At 45.2% G+C, this 20,570-nt stretch overlaps 1 protein-coding gene across 11 annotated transcripts; it reads right to left on the minus strand.

Annotated features, from left to right (window-relative positions):
- Positions 1-599: 599 nt before the first annotated feature.
- Positions 600-13,409, minus strand: LOC120699199. Of its 11 annotated transcripts, none has more exons than XM_039983098.1 (9): positions 12,950-13,396; positions 12,776-12,850; positions 12,470-12,511; positions 10,948-11,172; positions 10,771-10,853; positions 10,516-10,617; positions 10,200-10,412; positions 1,749-1,843; positions 600-1,239 (listed from the first exon to the last, which is right to left on the minus strand). In XM_039983098.1, the coding sequence occupies exons 4-9, from the start codon at positions 11,005-11,007 to the stop codon at positions 998-1,000; spliced, it is 795 nt and encodes a 264-aa protein (XP_039839032.1). In that variant the 5' UTR covers positions 11,008-11,172; positions 12,470-12,511; positions 12,776-12,850; positions 12,950-13,396; the 3' UTR covers positions 600-997. The 11 variants fall into 11 exon arrangements, with proteins under 11 accessions (XP_039839032.1, XP_039839030.1, XP_039839023.1 ...); XM_039983096.1 differs by having other exon boundaries at positions 10,948-11,525; XM_039983089.1 differs by lacking the exon at positions 10,948-11,172 and having other exon boundaries at positions 10,200-10,414; positions 12,950-13,398.
- Between the last annotated feature and the right edge of the window lie 7,161 nt (positions 13,410-20,570).

Raw genomic sequence — 20,570 nt, forward strand, 5'->3', positions numbered from 1 at the left:
TCGCAAGCAATCCCTATTGCTTTTATTTGTAGTAAGTTTACCGAATACCAGAGTGGCCTCCAATAGGACTAGCATTTAGTGCAGCAATGACCTTAATTCTCAGGAGCGCCACTAAATTGTCGCTATATAAAGGAGCACGACCGCGACCACCACACTTGGCCCTTTTTGCACCTGCAAGCGTGCAAGCAAAAGGGCTCTATCAACACTAACACTGGGAGCGATCCAAAGTTCCCCGTTGATGTTGCAGTGCTGCCTGCAGCTTCGCCTCCGTTGGTCCTTTCTCTTTTACTTTTTCGCATGGGAGGAAGACAGTGGTCGTCGTCTCTGCAAATGTGGCACTATATATGCGCTTTGCAATTTAATCATGTTCTTGCTCAGGTTGGGACGATTCTATAAGGGCATGTTTGTTTGAGCTTTTGCATCCAAAAACTGGCTTTTGTTGGCTCCTGGATCAGCTGGCTTTTGAAAAGCTGAAGAAAGTTTCCCATAGCAGTGAAATGACTGTCAACTTTGAATATTACATTTAGTACACAGCAACTTGAAAAGGTGAAATTATTTATCCAGGTCATAACTTTGGCAATATTGGTGGAACACAAATATACTATACTGCAAAATGACCAATCTTGAAGTTTTCATCACATCAGCTAATTTACTTCAAGATCTCACAAATCACAATTGTCATAAAGAACATGTATAGATACAGTTATATATACATGAAAATCTCACGAATGGCTTAAAAGTATATTTGAATAAAAAAGAATAGCAAGCAGAGGTAACAGAATAGCCCGTTGCCCTTGAAACAAGCCTCATGACAAGGGCTGCATATGCTGATTGTCTTGTTCTTTGTAATGGGATAACAAAAGAAACCTGGAGATGTGTTCAAGGGGGATGTCGTTGCCAGATCAAAGTGATACCACGGAAAGAAACAGTGGGACATAATCGACATATGGATGGGAAATAAAAACAAAAAAAATCTCATGACAAGAACAAGTGAGGACTATGACTGTGTCTCGGCTAACCGGACGGAGCGTGGGAGCAAGAACTCAGAAAAGATGGGAAAGTGTGAGGATGGATAAACACTGTCTATATTACCATTTATGACTTCACAAAGTGCAGGAACGAGTGGACGCCCTCTAAATAGGATCCAGTCAATATGCAAGTCCTGTGTCTGTCGATCCCAGCACAGGCAAAGCGCTCTAAATATTAATTTGAGAAATTCTACCGCACCGTGTTTCTCCCCTGCAACAAAACATTTGTTTCATAAGAATGCTAAATACATACTATGATGAGCGTATAGAAAAGAAAAGGAGGAAAACTAGCAGTATAATTAAAAAGATAACTGTATAATGAACAAATCTCAATACATCCACGGTGCATAATTAGTACATAAAATCATCATTACACAGAAAAAAATCAATGCAGAATAGTGAAATAATATACTTTTTTTAGAAAGCTGATTAGATAAAGGCTGCGTAAATAAATTTGATTTATCTCCATATGAAACTGCATACACCATCAAGTAACATAGTAGTCATTCTCCTTCCAATTCCTTGTTTTATTTTGGGATACTACATGTAAAATTTCCAAATCAAAAGGTTATTCTGAGAATTTGAAATGTGTTAGCAGAGTAATACTTATTTATAGTAACATTCTTTCCGCCATCTAATTGTGTAAATATAACATCCACAGTATTTTTTAGTGCAATGGAAACTACAAAAAATGAGCTAAATGAAGTATCAGGAGGGCACCTTTAAATCCATGATATGTATGTATTAGTGAAACGTTTTTTCGCACCCGCGCATTAGGCCAAGCATCTCTCATATCACCCACAACACCATGTTCTCTGTATCAACACAGCATATAGTTGTATCAAGAAACATATTGAAGGAAACTGCCGAGTTACTTTACTGAAACACAGATATCCATATACTAAAGAAAATATAATATTAGTAAATGATAATCAGAGGAACCTCTATGTTAGAGTAATAGCGTGGAAGCGATAACCCAAAAATGCAAAACCAAATCAGAAGACCACACAAAACGAGAACGACACAGAGGCATGATGTTTTTTTAACGAGGTTCGGCAATGGGAACTTGAGTCGTCTCCCTTTGCTGCTCACTTAGAACAGCCCAACGAGGCTGATCAAGCGGCCTCGCTAACCTTCGGACAGAACACCGCCATCGTTGCATTGACAACCTTCAACAACGCTTCCCATCAGCTTGTATTGGTGTATACTTGACTTCTCACCATGACTGTCTTGCCTTCCCGCGTAACTCTCAAGGTTTTCTTATCAGGCGCTGCCTAATAGAGCCATCCTTCATCATGCAATAACTCAAGCGAAATCAGATTCCTCTGTTGCCCTGGCATATGCTTCACACCCTTAAGTAGCATCTCATGTCCATCACACATTTTGAATTTGATATCGCCCTCTCTTATGATACGATATTCCGAATCAAGTGAGCAAGACCTCCATCCTTCTCAATGTATGACGAGAACCACTCCTTTGGTGTTGCATGAAACGAGCTAGCTGAATCCAACAACTGAGCTTCACAAGACTTTTCACACTATATTGTGAGAACATCACCATCACAATCCGAGTCATCCTGCTTTTTTGGCAATTATCACACTTGTCTTCTTCAGTTCTGGACACTTAGCCTTTTTTTGTCCCCATCCCTTGCACTTATAGCACTGCGGCCCCTTCTTCTTCCTGTTATCCTTCTTATCTTCATCATTGTAATCACCCCTGACTACAAAAACACGTCTAAAAGAATCTTTAGATAAATTGTTCTTCCTCCTTTGCTCATGACCAAGTAAAGCAGTAATAATTTCATCCACCTTAACATCCTCCTTGCCATATGTCAATGTAGTAACCAAGTGCTCATAAGACCCGGCAACGAACAAAGAAAAATAATAGCCTTATCTTCATCATCAATATTCATATCGACCTTCCCAAAATCAGCAATAAATTGATTGAAGATATTAATATGCTCTACAAGATCCAACCCCTTCTTCATCTTTGGCCCATACAATTTCTAATTTTTAGATACAACTTTCGGGTCAATGTCATGGACATAAACTGCTCTTCCAAGTTCCAACTTGTCCCATATTTGCTTCGGCGATGTTTTCTCCAAGACACGGTACATGATTTGATCTGAGAGACACATCATCCACTTTTGTCGGCTTCTTCTCATTGAGGGCCCTCAAGATACCGTGCTGAGACAAAAGGTCCTTCACTCTCGTCTGCCATAGCCTGAAGTTTCCAGTGCCATCAAACCTCAAATTTGGAAGCCATCGACGCCATCTACCTATTGCCACAAATCGTCGAAAAAACCTTCACACACGTGAACTACACGCATCCTGCGTGCCCGCTGCCTTCACGTGTTGAAGCCACGTGCCTCCTGCACATCCTTGCGCCCTCGCCGAGCACACCTTGCTGCGTGCACACATCATCCAATACACACGCCAACTGCGCGTGCCGCTACCTGTGTGCCGCCACCGTACACCGCCGGTGCACAGCCATGCCACTCAAGAAACTGTCAACCTCCACGCCGTTGCACACGACGTTGCTGACCCATCCAAGCGTCGCACGCCCTTCGCCGTCAACTACGGAAGCACCAGTTCACGAACAGCATGATTGCCTCTAATTGCAATCTTCCATGGACTTTGTTAGTTTTCTGGAGAAAAAATCTCGACAGCACCAAGTCCATATCGGACTCCCTCCAGCTTCTCTTTCCTTGTTCCGTAGGAATACCTTTTTTTCGTGACACACGTCCACCAAATTAGCCATGCACTGCGCGCCCCTTCGGGTATCCAATTGCCGCAAGAAGTAGAGTCCTAGTAGGCCTATTTCGATCTGGAAAAATAATCAGTTTGCATGCATCCCGATTAGTACATACTGCCTTGTCTCCAATGCACCCACTTTGGTCGATACCACCATGCCCACGTGCAATTTGCAATTTTCTCCATGCCTGATCATTGCCCCACATTGACTGTCATCTCTTCATCTCGCACGTCTGCTGCACCACACATGCTTTCCGTTGGTCTAATCATATGCGACGACATGTCAAACATCTCCAGACATTCCTGCTCATAGCCGCCGCCCGCAATCTCGCGATCACGTAACCTGAAACAAGCTATCTCCATCAACACTCAATCTACCATGACTTTCGCCACCATTGTTGCTGCTCCACCTTGAGTCTGCAACGACCACCCCGATCATAACCAACCAACCATCAATCTGATCGCGAGTCGAAGCCGCCACATTCATCCACAACGTCTTCTGGCCAAACTGTCGAACCTGGCCTCCGATCGGCCCCTATCGAACAACAGCCATCAGCCGCTATCAACCCGATCTCCACGTCTGGACGCATCCCTGTTGATTGCAGCTCATTGGACGGTTTGAGCCACCCACCTGAAGTGTCCAACCCCACCGATCGAGTCCTCGATTGCAGCCATGCTCCACCTTACACCCTATCCCTCCCTAGACAGCTTGTGTGACCTCGCGCGTTGTGGAACATACCCATCGCGCCTCCTCGTGGATCTTCTCCCTGAATTTGGCTTTGATACCACTTGTTAGAGTAATAGCACGGAAGCTATAACCCAAGAACGCAAAACCAAATCACAAGATCACAAAACAAGAACGACACAAAGGCACAATTTTTTTTACGTCGGCAATGTGCCTACATCCTCGGGGCATGACTACGGGAGCTCCTCCCCATAAATAGCAGCTACACCGGCATCCGGGCACCACCGCAGCCTCGCCGCCGCCCACGCCAGCCGCCAAGTCGTCTCACGGTTACACGGTAGTGCCCTCATATTTATGGGCCCTAGGGATATAAAGTACGTCCCAAACTCTATCCCTAACCTATCAAATTACAATTCAAGTCCAGTCGTAACCAAAGCATACACATATTCGACACATATCTAACACTCTGTAGAAAGATTAGTACTCCGTTCCCAAATAGATGTCTTTTATAAAATGAGGGCAGTCAAGATTGATAAAACCTTGACCAAACAGATATATTGAAGTAGTCAAATTGGTCACACAAAAAGGATGTAAGCAATTGGATGTAAGTTTATGATGATAATGCCTTTTGAACGGTTAGACCTCAGTAACTTCTAATGAAAATACTAAGGAAAACTAATGGTCAAAGAGGTATTTTGGAGACCTTGTCAATAGGTTTTTCGGGTCCACTTATATACGTATCCCATGTAATTCAACGAATACTTTTTGAAGCCCAAATTGAGCAAGAATACCTATAACAGTAAGTAGTGACTCCCCACTCAATTACCAATGCCACTGAAACATATAGTATGAAAGTATCAACCATTGATTTTTCCTACTGCCATATGTCATCAAAACAGTTGAGTATTATCTCACAAGCCTGATGACATATAAATTTCCAAAAAAAAAGCCAAAGTACTCCATGCAAGACTTTTCAAATTATATAAGTCCTGATATTCAAACTTGAAATCTAAAGTTTCAAATGCTTACAATATTGTCGGGTGGTAAACCCAGCCAGGTGGCAGAATGCACACGCCTAAGCCCTGAAGGAGAATGAACTCGGGGGTAGCTAGGATTAGTCCGATCTAGATGCAAGAACACAATGAACGCAGAAGGTTTAGAGTGGTTCGGGCCGCCGGAGCGTAATACCCTACATCCACTGTGTATTGTATTGCCTGTCCCCCCGTATTGCCTGTCCCCCCCTATGTTGAGTTCTTCGACAGGTGGGCCCAACGATGTTGTATTTAATACAATGTTGTATTTACCCAATTGAGCAAGAATACCTATAACAGTAAGTAGTGACTCACCCACTCAATTACCAAAGCCACTGAAACATATAGTATGAAAGTATCAAGCATTGATTTTTCATATTGCCATATGTCATCAAAACAGTTGAGTATGTATTATCTCACGAGCCTAACGACATATATATCTTCAAATTATATAAGTGGAAGAATAGTAAAACTCAAAGAAGTTCGAGATGAGCTAACAGGTCCTGACTCTACAAGTAATGCTAGTGTAGCAGAAAAAATTGAGATGCCTATGGCAAGAGAAGCACCACCGCAACCACAAAGGTCGGCAAGGCTCCGCCAAGCGCGAGAATTATTGGATAATGATGAGCCTGCGAAATATCCTGAAGCGATGGTAGACCCTAACTCCGTGAAATGGCAAGATGTCATGAAATCCGAAATAATGTCCATGGGAGAAAAATCAAGTTTGGAACTTGATTGACCCGCCCAATGGTGTTAAAATCATAGGGTGCAAACAGATCTATAAGAAGAATACAGATGAAAATGTTCATATCTATAAAGCTCGACTTGTTGCAAAAGGTTTTCGACAAGTTCAAGGAGTTACTACGACGAGACGTTCTTGCACATAGCGAGCTTAAATCTATTCGGATTATTCTAGCTATTGCTACATATTTCGACTATGAGATATGGCAGATGGAGGTCAAGATAGCTTTCCTGAATGGAAATCTAACCGAGGACGTGTAGCCCAAGGATTTTGTTGATCCGACCAATGCTGAAAAAATATGCAATCTTTGAAAATCCATTTATGGATTGAAGCAAGCATCTAAGAGTTGGAACATTCGTTCTGATGAAGGTGGTCAAAGGGTTTGGCTTCATTAAAAATGAAGAGGCTTTTGTTTACAAAAAGAAAAGTGGGAGCTCTGTTGCATTTCCAAGCCTGTATGTAGATGACATATTGCTGATCAAAAATGACATTCCTATGCTTGAGTCCGTGAAGACTTCACTGAAAAATAGTTTCTCGATGAAGGATTTCAGAGAAGCAGCATACCTTTTGGGCATCAAGATCTATGAGATAGATCAAAAAGGCTTATAGGATTAAGCCAAGATACTTATATTGACAAAGTGCTAAAACGGTTCAACAACTTATAGGATTAAGCCAAGATACTTATATTGACAAAGTGCTGAAACGGTTCAGTATGGAGGATGCAAAGAAAGGGTTTTTGCATGTCACATGGCATACATCTTAGCAAGACTCGGTATCCTACGACGACTGATAAGCGAGAGCGCATGAGCAAAGTTCCATATACCTCGGCAATTGGATCTATTATATTATGTACGCAATGATAAGTACTCGTCCAGATGTTTCTTATGCTCTAAGTGTTACGAGCAGGTACCAGTCTAATCGAGGTGAAAGTAACTGAACAGTTGTGAAAAACATTCTTAAGTACTTGAGAAGAACTAAGGATATATTCCTAGTCTATGGAGGTGAGGAGCTCGTTGTAACGGGTTACACCGATGCTAGTTTCCAAACTGACAAAGACGATTCAAAATCCTAATCAGGTTATGTGTTCACAATAAATGGTGGTGTTGTTACCTGGAAGTGTTACCTGTAAGAGTTCCAAGCAGGAGACCTTGTTCGATTCTACAACGGAAGTCGAGTACATCGCGGCTTCGGAAGCTACGAAGGAAGGTATTTGAATAAGGAAATTCTTTATTGAGCTTGGTGTGTTTCCAAATGGGTCCAGTCCGCTGGACCTTTACTGTGACAACAATGTAGCTATTGCGCAAGTTATCACCATAAGAGCAACACGTTATGCGGTGATTTCATCTTATTCGAAAGTTTGTCGAAAGGGGTGAGATCAAGATATTTAAAATACACACAAATTTGAATGTTTCAGATTCGTTGACAAAGCCACTCCCACAGCCTAAGCATGAGGCGCACACAAGAGCTATGAGTATTAGATACATTCTAGATTGACTCTAGTGTAAGTGGGAGACTGTTGGAAACATGCTCCAGGGGCAATCATGGAGATGATTATATTTCATTGTATTAATGATTAATAAAGTGCTCCTTAAATATCCAATAAAGGCTACTTGTATTGATTAACAATTATGTGAATTGTTCGTGAGATTCCTACTTATTTGGTTATTCTAAAGTTGTCCCTAGTTGGAGTTGATGTAAGAACACACATGAATGTTAGACTAGCACATGTCTTAGTTTATGACTATGTTTCACAAGTCATGGACATGGAGATCTCAAAACTAATAATGTGGGCGCATGTATGACATATGGCTGGACCGACCCAACGCGAGAAATAGTAATTTCTCATTACACAATGTGTACGCGATGTTCTTAGACCTAAGATTGTCTCTTGTACTCAAGATGTGAACCTACTTAGGAGCCATCAAATGCTACTACGTAACTAGGTAGTTATAAAAGTTGTTCTCAGGTTTGTCAAGAAGCAGCTTTGAGACATGATCAGTAAAGATGGAATTTGCCCATCTCTACTTGAGAGAAATATCTCTGGGCCCCCTTGAGTGATCAGATCAAGAAATGCATGGCCATGCTAGGGTTAAGTGTGAACCAAAGATCTGAATCATGCCATCGAGAAAGAGAGGTCAACTTGGAGCTAGACCAAATATCGCGAGGCAAAGGGAATAGCATGTATATAAAATTATGGCGGCTCACATGATATGATCTTTACGTGCGCATAGGAGTTGACACGTCTTGCTAGAGGCCGCATCAACTATTGGACGAGGAGTACTCGGACCATGTCTATTCGCATGTGAGCCCATATGGCACACTCAAGGTTCCGCTAGGCGCTGACCCTTAGCCTAGCGCCTAGTCGCTAGTATTCGCGCCTAGGCGTTGCTAGGCGTTTTTCTAGGCGATGAATAATACATGTATAAATACTTAAAAGAAATGAAAAAAGGAGACGAGTGGTCATGAAAAAGGAGAAAGGGAAAAAGGCCCATTTGAAGGCCCAACTAAACCCTCATACCCTCTCTCACGCATGCTCTGCCTCTCTCGCATCTCTCCGACTCGCCCTGTCCCGCACGCGCCCGCCGCCGCCTGCACCTGCGCCTGCCGCCGCTGCCCGCACAAGCCTGTGTGAGCGCTCGCCGCCGTCCACAGCTCCTCCTCTCCCACCGGCGACCTCTGCCGGACGCTCATCCACCCCCATCGGCGCCGCCGACGAGCTGCCGACGCCTATGGGTCCGCCTACCCCCATAGGCGAAGCGCTGACCCTTCGACTCGCGATTAGGCGCGCCTAGTCGCCGCCTAGTCAGCACCTAGCGGAACTATGGACACACTTAAGGAGCTGGAAGCCTAATGCGGATTTGATCCAAATTAGAATGGGCTTAGGTTCACTAATGGGCCTCGGTTGAGAAACCCACTAGGGGGTGCCTAGGCTGCCTATATAAGCAGATGCAGGGGCGCTTGGAAACCCTAACTCTCCACGCCTTCCGCCTGCCGCCTGCTCTCGCACCCACGCCAGCGGTTGCCCTCGCGGACCTAGCAGTTCGGAGCACGGCGCTTCTTCCCCGTACGTGTCAATACCTTGGAGGTGCTACGTTTGTTGCACAAGGACGAGCCAGACATGAGACGGTCACGCAACTACACTGTCGACATCCATCTGCACTACCTCGACGTGCTACAAAAGTTCCGCACCCGCACGTGTATTGGTAATCCCGTAATCTATAATAGCATTAGTTCCTGGTTTATGGGAGAAATTTTTGTTTGCGCTAGTGTAGCCTCCCCATATCTCTTCAGGGTCCACACACGCAAGGCACATGCACGTCTAACAAATGTGTTAAAAAGTCTACCATAAAAGATGGCACACTAAATCTTCCATGTTATGAATAGAAGCTAAAAGTCAATGGTGGATCTAATGCAAAACTTTATTGCAAGCTAGTGGCACAATTGTTAATATTCGCTCCGTTCTAAATTATAGGTCATTTGACTTTTTTGATCTCAAGTTTGATCATTTCTCTTATTCAAAAAAATTGTGCAAACATAGTCAAATTTAAGTTATTCTTGAAGAACTTAAATTGATAAAGCAGGTCACAACAAAAAAAGTGATATTTCGCACAAATTTTTGAATAAGATGAGTGGTCAAACTTGGGGTCAAAAAAGTTAAACGACCTATAATTTGGAACGGAGGGAGTAACATGTATACCTACTGTTGGGAATTGATGCAAGAAACAAAAAATGTTTTACAAAATAAAAGTGTAGATAACTTCCTATTCTTTAGTTTTACCAAAAGTTTTGAGTTCAAGCACACACTGTGGTTATATTAGAAAAAAAAAGTATATTGCAGAACATATATGCTGTGGTTATTTTAGAGAAAAAAATATATTGCAGAACATATATGCTTTGGTTATATGGAAAATGACATGTTAACTTCAACAAAATTTATGATCCCCCACACCAATCTATTACCTGGATCTGCCAAGCAAAAACCGCCCAGTCATAGATTCCTTCTGCGTGTTGAAGCCTCCACAATAGATAACAGGCAAATTGGGTGGCAAGGATGCTATATGTTGCCATGTAAGCAGAGCGCTTCTTCGTCGAGCACGAGGGCTGACTTCATCAAGATTTGTATTTACGATCTGGAAACTGAATCCTGGTGGTTCTAATCTTTTGAGTTGAAATGTGTGTACATCATGTTAAGTAAAACAGATGCTTCATTCCAATCAAGATACTAAGAAAATGATAGAACAATACAGCACAAGAAGAGCATCAGACCAAAGGATATTGCCCATGTCGCAATGCAGGGTGCAGTTGCTCCCCATGAAATGCTTCCTGGCACTGATGGTGATTCTGATAACCAAAATGTACCACCTTCAGTAAGCTCCACCTTCAAAAAATACGTGGAAGTTCAGTTCATCTAGGTGTATACATTATTATTTATTTCAACATTACAATAATCAAAGAAAGATGGATATGTTTTGAAGTGAAATGAGATACTTAACAAACAGGGTACACAAATGATTAGCCAGAAATGGCAAACCTTTTCTTTTTCATAGAATATTGTGCAGTATTCATCAGTGGTGTCCTGTGAGCCTTTTCTTGAGATTCCAAACTGTTCATAACCTACATGGGTGCAAAGGCTTGGTCATTTTACTTCTCGATACATGTTGATCAACTAATAAAAGGCCATCTCTAACAAAAGTGAAATGTCGTATACCTCAGAACAGATATCTTTGTCGAAAAGGCATTGAGGGTGTAAACTGGACTTCTTGTTCATAGATTGGAGAAAACACAGGACTCTTTTGCATGCGACAATAGATTATGGGCAGGGTATAGTAATAATACAGCTTTGGATACCATGGATGGTGCCAAACTAACTATTCATAAAGTACCCTTGGGTACTCCAAAAGATTTTGCACATGCCAATGGGCAATCTACATGCCTGAAACATAAATTTCTTTTTACGATTATTACTATTATAATACCTTTTTATAAGCTCTTTTTCACTGTATATTCGTAGGTTTCATATCTAGCCTAGCCCCCCAAAAAAACCCCGGGTAAAGACCTCCCCCACTGCTTTGATTCAAGAATCTAAATCATTGAGTCTAGAAAAGGTCTGGAAGGCTGCCAACCCTGGCGGCATTCCCTGAGCCAGCAGCTGAAGTAGTTTGCACAGCGATGGACTTACTTTTAATATGTAGACCTCCAGGTTCGAACCCGGGCTGGGAGCACAATAACCGGCTGCTCTACTACCGCTCTGTACGCACGTCTGCTTCTCTACTTGCTAAAGATTTGCTGTTTTTGTAATTCAGTCAATAGCCAAACATCAAGAACTGAGTCATGTTAGACAAGTACTTGTTTGTGTAACTGCTTTAACCAGTGGAAGACTATCTGTACTTGGCCCTTGTTCTATGAAAGCTCAATACGATTCACAATAAGTTTTCAGGTTCCTCTATAACGGAAAAGAGACACCATAAGGCCTCTGAAACATTGTGTGACCGTAATTTTCCTGAACTACAAATTTGGTTTTGTTGTTGAGAACCTGCATGCCTACTACCTTGATTTATTAAGCAATGTACAGCAGGCCAAGTGACATTTAACTAGCAATTTTTTTATAAAAAAAAAGGGTAAGAGAGCTGCCAATAATATTAAAAAGAAGATGAAAATCCAGACTGGACATACAACATGCTTGGCACTACTCAAATACATTGCAAAGCACCATACCACCAATACGACAGTGCCACACAACATGCTCCCACAACTCGACGCCCTTGCCACTCGGCAGCACAGCAGTACCAGCACCTCCTAGCCTAGCTACCCACAACTCAAACCACGTACAAGCAGATAGTTGCATGCCTCATTGCTGCAGCCTCATTGCTTGATGAATTAACTATAGATTACATTTCCACAATTTCAAAATAGAGCTAAAGAAGTTGATATTTAGGAGGACTAAGATCTTTCTTTCTACAAATCAATCCGCGGGGGGGGGGGGGGGGGGGGGGGGGGGGGGGGGGGGGGGGTTGTGTGTGTGTGTGGTGGGGGGTGAGGGTGGCATTGAGCCTACATTTTCTAGTTGGATTTAAGTTTAGATACTCTTTCTGAAAACCAAGCTAGCACAAGTACTACGACAATCAAAGCTATATTATGCATAAAGTGCATCACTATTAGCAAACAGGAGCCATGTTAACAGGCAAGAAGAGCAGAAAGTGAGAAAACACTGTGAAGTGGACAAAATTTACCGGGTAAGCACTGTTGTAGGTAGTCCAGTTGCCATCTCAAGCCTGCATGCCAAACAAGCTATTTTCAGCCTAGAATGAAAAAAATAAAAACCAACTAAAACAAAAAAGGGGAGCCCAAATTCAAGCACTAAAATAGTAGAATCCCACAAAATAGGACCAAATGATGTATCAGATTCGTATCCCGAATTTACTCCAAAACTTACTAAATCGAATGAACCTCAAACAAATTCTAGCATTAACCAATCCAAGCAGCGTACCTCTTTGCTAAAAGGGGAAAAGGAAAGGAAATAAAAACATAGCTCAGACCGTCATCGAGTTCAGTTTCATCCAGTCTGCAGGACTCCCAAGCTAGTTGTACGTCTAGTTGCATCAAATCGCCATCTAGTTGTGCATCTGAACCAAGTCAATTTAACACAAGAGATGCGATAGCCCAGGCTCCCAAGCTTTGCTAGCCGAATCACGTGTATCACCACCGCTCACCTTGCTGGGTGCAGAGGATGGTGGGGGAGTAGCTGGTGATGACGCTGACGCAGATGTCCCGACGCTTCTCCCAGCTGTTTGAGCTCTCGCTCGGCTGCTCGCCTTCGTGCAGGTTCAGCGTCATCACCGTGATCGACAGGCTAGTCATCCCCTCTGCTACCGCTTCGTCCCACCGTCGCGGCAACAGATTTCTGCGGCACGGTGCTGATCCCTGGGCTTCCCTAGGAGGAGCAGGCGGGGGCTAGCTAGCGCCAGCGGGCGGTTATCCGAGGCGGCTGGCGAGGAGGTCGCCGGCGATCTGGCGGAGCCGGGGAAGATTTGGGGGGATGCCGAATGAGGGTGAAGGGAAGACTGGAAGAAGGTGTGACCTTTGGACTGCTGTCTCTTTGATTCTTGCCTTTTTCCCCTTCTCTCGTCGGAATTTTTTCTTTCTCGGACTGAGGACTGGCTCCGTGTGAACCTGGATGGACCCTGACTTCCCCCAAATCTCGTTTCGTTGTACAGCTGTTTCCTCTCGGTGGGCTTTTTCTTTTTAAATTTGAAGGCTAAACCTAATAAAAAAATTTATTTTTTTTATTTTATTAGTAGAGTGCGCGTGGGACACGCAACATATTTGTATTTAAATAATTTTATATTTGTAGAAAATAATATGTATGCATGAGAAGGACCTATGTTTCAAAAAAATTAAATAAGCAACTATCACACGCATTAAAACTATTCAATAACAAAAACAAAAGTCAAGCTCCAATAACCGCAGAAATATAGATGTTGAATTTCTGCAACCTCAAGACTCAACTATCTTCAAAAAAAATAATATTATTCAATATAAATACTGTCAGATTGTGTTTTCGGCAAGTCTACCAGGAGTATGCTCGACGGTAAGTTTTAGGTGGAGGATTTCGCAGCCAAGAGATCGATGGTTACATGGTGACGATGGTTACATGGTGACTCAAGGAGGTTAGACAGGTTTGGGCCGTCAAGATGATGTAATACCACACCTCATGTTGATTGATGTATTAAGGTTTTCGAGGTGGAAGATGATGTGGTGTAATGTCAGTGTGTTTTCTATGGATCTCCCACGTCCCCTTTATAGTCTAGGAGACGTGGGTTACTGTCGGATTGCGTTTTCGGCAAGTCCACCAGGGGTATGCCCGGTAGCAAGCTTTAGGTGGAGGATTCCGGAGACAAGAGATCAACGGTTACGTGGTGACGCAAGAGTTAGACAAGTTCGGGCCATCGAGATGACGTAATACTCTACGTCCTGTTGGTTGCTATATTAGGGTTTCTGAGGTGGAAGATGATGTTGTATGGGCTGGTGTGATGCGATGTGTTTTCTATGAATACCCCTACGTCCCCTTTATAGTCCAGAAGAAGTGGGTTACAAGTAAGGGAGAAGATCTACTCGGGTTATTTACAAGGAAGCCAGTCACTTAAGATCCCTAGATTTGTGGGTATCTTCGTTTGAGCCTTCATCCTAATCCGCAAGGGACCCTTCCGTCGTCCAGCCGAGTGCCTGTCCGCCGGGTAGTTTATGTAGAGTATTCGAGCAAGGTAGGCACCTGGACTCGGGGACTCTTGTCGGCAGGGAGGTACCTAGATCTACCTCCGTCAAGCCCCCGAACGCTGGAGGGTTGAGCTGAATCTTGATGCATCTGTTGCGAAGCTCTTCAGTGTTCATATGATGTTCTTTATGTTACCCGACCTGAACAGGATGCGCCACTGGGCGCACCCGTTGGGTGCAGCCCCTGAGCCTCCGGAGATTTCGTAGAACTCTTTCGAGGGTCAATATGAATTGCGAACCCTCCATCCCGAGTTGTCATTCTGGTCACAATTCTGCTTCAGAAGGCAACACTGAAATCCTGGAACTCCTTGTGCTTGCAGTCGGCACCCAGCTCCCTGAGGTGCTGGCTGGGTCACGGAGACGTGCCGAGTCGAATGTCGGCGCCCATCCCCCGAGCAAGGTGGCTGGCGGAGTCACTGAAACACGCCGAGTGGTGGCACCCAGCTCCCTGAGGTGCTAGCTGAGTCACGGAGACGTGCTGAGTCAAATGTCGGCGCCCAGCCCCCGAGCAAGGTGGCTGGCTGAGTCGTTGAGACAGTCCAAGTGGTGGAACCCAGCTCCCTGAGGTGCTGGCTGAGTCACAGAGACGTGCCGAGTCGAATGTCGGCGCCCAGCCCCAGCTCAAGGTGGCTAGCGGAGTTGTTGAGACACGCCGAGTGGGTTAATTTTGAATTCTCCCAGAGAATATCCGAGGAATATTCTTCCCATCAACCTGAGTTGATGTTGACTCCCCACTCAAAATTTTTTTACCATTGGACTTCGCCTTGCCGAGGAAGCTTCCAGAGACCCCTTTTTGGAAAGCCCGGTTGAATTCCGGTGAGATTTCGGATCTGACCATTGAGGGGGCCAGACTATAAGGCCAGTCTTAGTGGGAGTGTCATCGATACAGTTACCTAGACTGGAATCTTAAGAACTGTGCGAGTGGAGTGTCATGGTGATGACACTCCTCTCACATTTCATGACACTCCTCTCTTCTCTTTCCTCATACTATTGGTACATGTTAGCAAATTTAATGTCCATGACACTCTTATGACACTTCCATTGAGATTGGCCTAAGAAGTCGCCGGGCCTCTTCTACGTCCGGGAGCTCGAGTGAGGTGCCGCCACCGACGGACTCCTGGGCGAGGATCACCCTGTAGGAGGCCGACATCCAGGCCTTTTGCCAGAGAAGGAGATCTCCGGCTGGAAATGCTGCTACGGGGAAGACTTCCCGTTAGAGGCCCGAACTGAGACGGTGGTCTTCTGGTCTTTCTACAAGAAGGGCTTCAGTCTGCCCATCGGGGCATTCTTTCGAGGTCTTCTTCATTTCTACGGGCTTGAGGTAACATATCTCAAGCTGAACTCCATTGCGCAGATCGCTATTTTTATCCATCTGTGCGAATGCTTCTTGGGGATTGCTCCCCACTTCAATCTCTGGCGGGCGCTGTACTGCCTCAAGGGGCACCCGTCCAAAGGCCACCATGATGAGGTGGGCGGGGCCGCCTTCTCGCTGTGTCAGGGGGGACAGTACCCTGACTTTACCCTGAGTGACAGCAACAAGGGGTGCAACAAAGAATGGTTCATCGTGTCGAACCCCTCCCCAAGCCTCCCGGCGTGCACCAGCCGCGTGCTAGTGTACAAGGCATGCTGGGAGGATCTGCCATCCGAGGAGGAGATGCTACAAGTGAACAACCTCCTCGATGAAATTGCCAATTTGTTAGGTGGCCCTGTCCTACTGCAAGCGACTAGTGCAGCCGATCCAAGACATGGTGCACCCCGGCTACGAGTATTGGGGTCGCGCGGACCCGACCCGGGGGCAGAAATGCAAGGTCCCCCGAGAGGTGGCGTACAACTGGGTCGTCCAAATGATGAAGGGCGTGATCCGGGACAAGGGGTGCCCGAAGGCACGCTGCTTGAAGCGGCCTACAAGTGTCGTAAGTGTTCTTCATCCTTCTTCGAGTTGTTTTCTTGATTGCCGAGTCATTTTCTTCTCTTTATGGCTTTCGATTTCTTGATGCACCCATTGGGTTGTGGGCGACTCAGAAAACTTGCAGGCCAAGGTGCTGGAGTTCTGGTCCCCCGCTCCATTGCCGGAGGGGGACCCTGGGAAGAATGTCACGCCGCCCGCCGAGCTGAGGAAGCTGGAGGGCGAGGAGCTGGAAGTTTCCTCCTACTCCTCTGTGGGGAATGAGTTGGAGGTTGAGATTACCGGAGCATCGGTCCCGACGCCTGCTGGTGGGGCCCCAAAGAAGAGGCGGCGCGCTATTCACAAGATCCCGACGCCGCGGCCGGGGAGTGAAGACTGGGAGGCGGAGGCTGCCGAGAAGGCCGCCTCCCTTGTTGGAGGGAAAGAGGCAGCCCAGGGGCTGTCTCAGCTTCAAGGTGAGGAGACCCCCTTGCGCTCGGGCCGGTCCCTAGAGACTGCCGTGCTGTTGAAGCCAAGCTTCAACGTGCTCAGGAGTGGAGGGTAAGTGTGACCAATCCTCCTTTTCCTTTGATTTGTCTTGCCTTTTTCTCGAATCTGTATCTTGATGTCTTGGTTTGTAGGAGGGCGTCGCTCAGAGGCGCCAAGAGGAAGGGCGAGGAGTCTACCATGGCGGGCAACTCCATGGGGGCGACGATGTCGCCGGTGGGAGTGAGCCCACCGAAGTCTCGTGCATGCCTGGGCGAGGTGGAGGATGAACGGCCCAGTGATGATGACGCCGGGTCAAAGGAGGTGGAGGTGGCACAGTCGCCATCTGTTGCGCCGAGCGCTGGTGCCACCGTGGCGCTGAAGTTGCCAGCCTTGGAGGCTGGCAAGGACCGTCCCAAAGCATCGGCATCCGACGCGGGCCTTGACGAGGAGGCGGTGATAGCGGAGGACCTGGTGGCTGCCGTGTAGCACGCCCTTGACTCTGCACAGGTTAGTTGATTTTTGAATTTGTTTTATCTTGAAACCGTTTAGATGTCATGATTGATTGTTTCTCTACGCAAGCACTGGCCGCGTGAGCCATCGGGCCGCAGAGCGACTCCGGGTTGTTGAGGAGCCGGTCGTGACTCGACAGCAACTAGAGGTTCGGGCCAATGCGTCCAAGAAGTTCGCTGTTGACGGTCACTAATGACTTATTCTGACAGTCAACACCTGCACAAAATTGAACCATAATGTGGAATAAATGATAGGATAGATTGATTTACTAACAAATTCCACAAATGATGTTCTAGAATGTGTGCATGTGATTTTGAGCCACTTTTGCAGCATAATGGTGAGGCATGATCCAAGACATGATGTTCCGACGAATCAGGGCATGACACATGTCAAAACATGGATTAGTGGGCCCACCAGAGTAAGAAACCAACTCACTAGAAGTCAACTCCCGTGCCAATGACAAGTGGGCCCAGGAAACAACCCACAGACCAAAAGGGAAGGTCGGTGGGCCCACCAGGTAGTTGGCCGACCACCCTGGTCAGCCGACGGCCCAGTGGGCCCCACCGCCTTCAGGTTCCACATGGAGGTTACTTATTGGCTGCTTAAGTCGGTTTGATGAGATTCAGTTGCTGCTCACACCATGGCTCCCTTCTATAAATACAAAGGGGGGGTGAAGAAATGACACACACCACAGCTAACACAACTCACCTCTCTTCTCTTTGGAGCTTGGAGGCCTTCATCCTAGATGCTTTAGGCAGCCTAGGAGGTGTAGAAAGGTTAGAAGGAGAGTTAGGAGGAGTCGGGGGAAGTGCCGGGCTTGTCGGCACTCTTCTCCGCTTGTACCTCGACGGATGCTTATTTAGTTGTAAGTGTTCGAGTCTTTCTTCTTTAGAATTAGAGTTTTGTTGCAAGTTATTATTTTTGCCTTATATAAATTGAGTGTATGCTTAAGAGTAGCATTTGATCCTAGCTGAAGACCCTGAATAGAGAAGGGTAGTCTTGGCTAGGGCTAGGATTAGTAGGGAATAGCGTAGACGTAGTGTCTAGGCTAGACTATATCACTCAGTTGTCTGATAGTCCCATAGTTTGTAGAGGTAGCCGACAGCTGGTGACAGCCCTGTTCGAGCCGTAGTAATCCTCCACGTTCAAATACTGGATAGAGTCTGATTATTGGAGCTATCGGCTTGTTTAAGCTGGTCAATACCTTTAGCTCGAAATATAACGGCAAATTATCTCTTCCTCTAAACATAGATTCTAAATCTTAGGAAGTCCTCTGTGTTCTACCTCTTCTGCACCGGTGTGTGTGCCCTTGGACGAGCCTGAACCCGTAGATAGTGTACTCACATTCCTTAGTGGATACGATATCCTGGAATACTCTTGGGTGAAAGCTACAACGATATCCGTGCGCCTGCGGATTTTATTCGTGACGTTGCAAAGTACCAACAAGCTTTCTGGCGCCATTGCCGGGGAACGGTAGCTACATTATCTTCAGACTCAGTCGTCCTCATATCTTTTTCTTTTTCTTTGATTCTACCTCAACCCCCGTTATCCATGGAGCAGCTATCACTTTTTCAGCTCTCTTCACCCAAGAGCGAGTTCTATGAACTCAGCTCAGGCTTTATAGCCTTAGTTCAGGAAAATTCCTTTTCAGGAAGGGATTGTGAAAATCTCTACCATCATCTGCGCGAATTTGAGCATTGTGTTCATGCATGAAAATTTCAGGCATGACACACAAAACTGTTAAATGGAAGTTGTTTCCTTTCTCCCTTTCGGAGGAGGCGAAGCAATGGTACATTTGTGTCATAGGCTATGTGAACGGAAGTTGGATTGAACTTCAGAACAGATTTTGTTCTGCATTCTTCCCACTTTTGCGAATATGTGCTTTGCGAACGGAAATCTTGACTTTCCATCAGAATGATAAGGAATCAATCGTTGTAGCTTGGGCTCGATTTACCTTATTGGTAAAATCAGGTCCTGACTTGTCATTACCTGAGCATTTATTGCTCCAGCATTTTTATGCTGTTCTTGACAAGGAGTCTGCACACCATCTCGACCTTACTTATGGAGGATCTTTTGCTCATCTTACCCCATCCGAAGGCAGGGAAGTTCTTAACAAAATTTTGGACAGAACCTCTTTCATTTGTATCCACGAGCTAGTTCCCACAGAACCCGAGATGTGTCATGAGGAACCTTCAAAGATCGAATCAGAACCTTTAGAAAGCCAATTAGTAGATTCGACTTTTGAGACCTCTCCTGAACTTAAATCCGAAACATCGGAGGAAGAAGACCCTCTAACTCCGGAGTTTCTCTGAAGTATCGAGTCCGATCTCTTTGAAGATTTCGGCAACACCTCAAGATACTTCTGCCAGAAGCGATCATCGATCCCTGTCACCCCTATGGATTTCTTAGAAGAAAATTATCTTCGGGAAACGATTCAAGAGTTGACAATGTTGATAAGCAACGAATGGCTGCAGGAAGGAGAGTCATCTTTAACCCCTATCCATCTTAACTCCTCTTCTTCATCATTTCGTTGTCGTCTACGAGACCAAGATGTGAACACTCTCTATAATCCCACTATCGGAGCCAATCTCATGTCAGATGAGTTTGCTTTAGCCTTTTTGGGCAACTACAAACTCACTCCAACAGGCAGACAGCTCAAGAGTCCTTCGCGCTCTCTTACGAGCAGTTACGGGATACTCACAAACGTGTCATTTTGGCATGATGATGTTAAGGTCCGACTAAACTTTCATGTCTTCGAAGATCTCAACTTCGATCTCCTAATAGGATATCCCCTTAAAGCTCTCTTTAAGGATGTTCCTAAAGACGGATGCCTAAACATCAAGTTAGAGAAGGACACTCTCCACATTCCTGTGAATCGAGCATTAAAAAGCTCAGTGGAAGATCTCTCTACTCTAGAGCCAATCGAGGAAATCATGGCCACTTCCATTTTCGAGTCTTTCGACTCAGGCCTCGAGGAGGATATCGAGAAAATTCCGGAAGAAGTCATCGAGGCAGAGGAAGACTCCAATGAGACTTTTGTACTACCCGAGACCGAAAAGCAATCACGACCTCTGATTGAGCTGAAGTCTTTACCTTCTGGGCTTAGATATGCATTCCTAAATACCGATGTAGAGTCTCCAGTAATCATTAGCGATAAACTCTCAGAAGAGGAGACA

The sequence above is a fragment of the Panicum virgatum genome, chromosome 3K (assembly GCF_016808335.1).
Source record: "Panicum virgatum strain AP13 chromosome 3K, P.virgatum_v5, whole genome shotgun sequence".
Lineage (NCBI taxonomy): Eukaryota > Viridiplantae > Streptophyta > Magnoliopsida > Poales > Poaceae > Panicum > Panicum virgatum.

Excerpts from the sequence above, each read along its gene's own strand:
- LOC120699199 (XM_039983088.1), bottom strand. The coding sequence starts at position 13,097 with ATGACTAGCCTGTCGATCACGGTGATGACGCTGAACCTGCACGAAGGC. Across the intron at positions 12,512-12,775 it reads TGAAACTGAACTCGATGACG|GCTTGAGATGGCAACTGGAC; the intron begins GTCTGAGCTATG and ends TTTGGCATGCAG. Across the intron at positions 10,618-10,770 it reads TATTCTATGAAAAAGAAAAG|GTGGAGCTTACTGAAGGTGG; the intron begins GTTTGCCATTTC and ends TATTTTTTGAAG.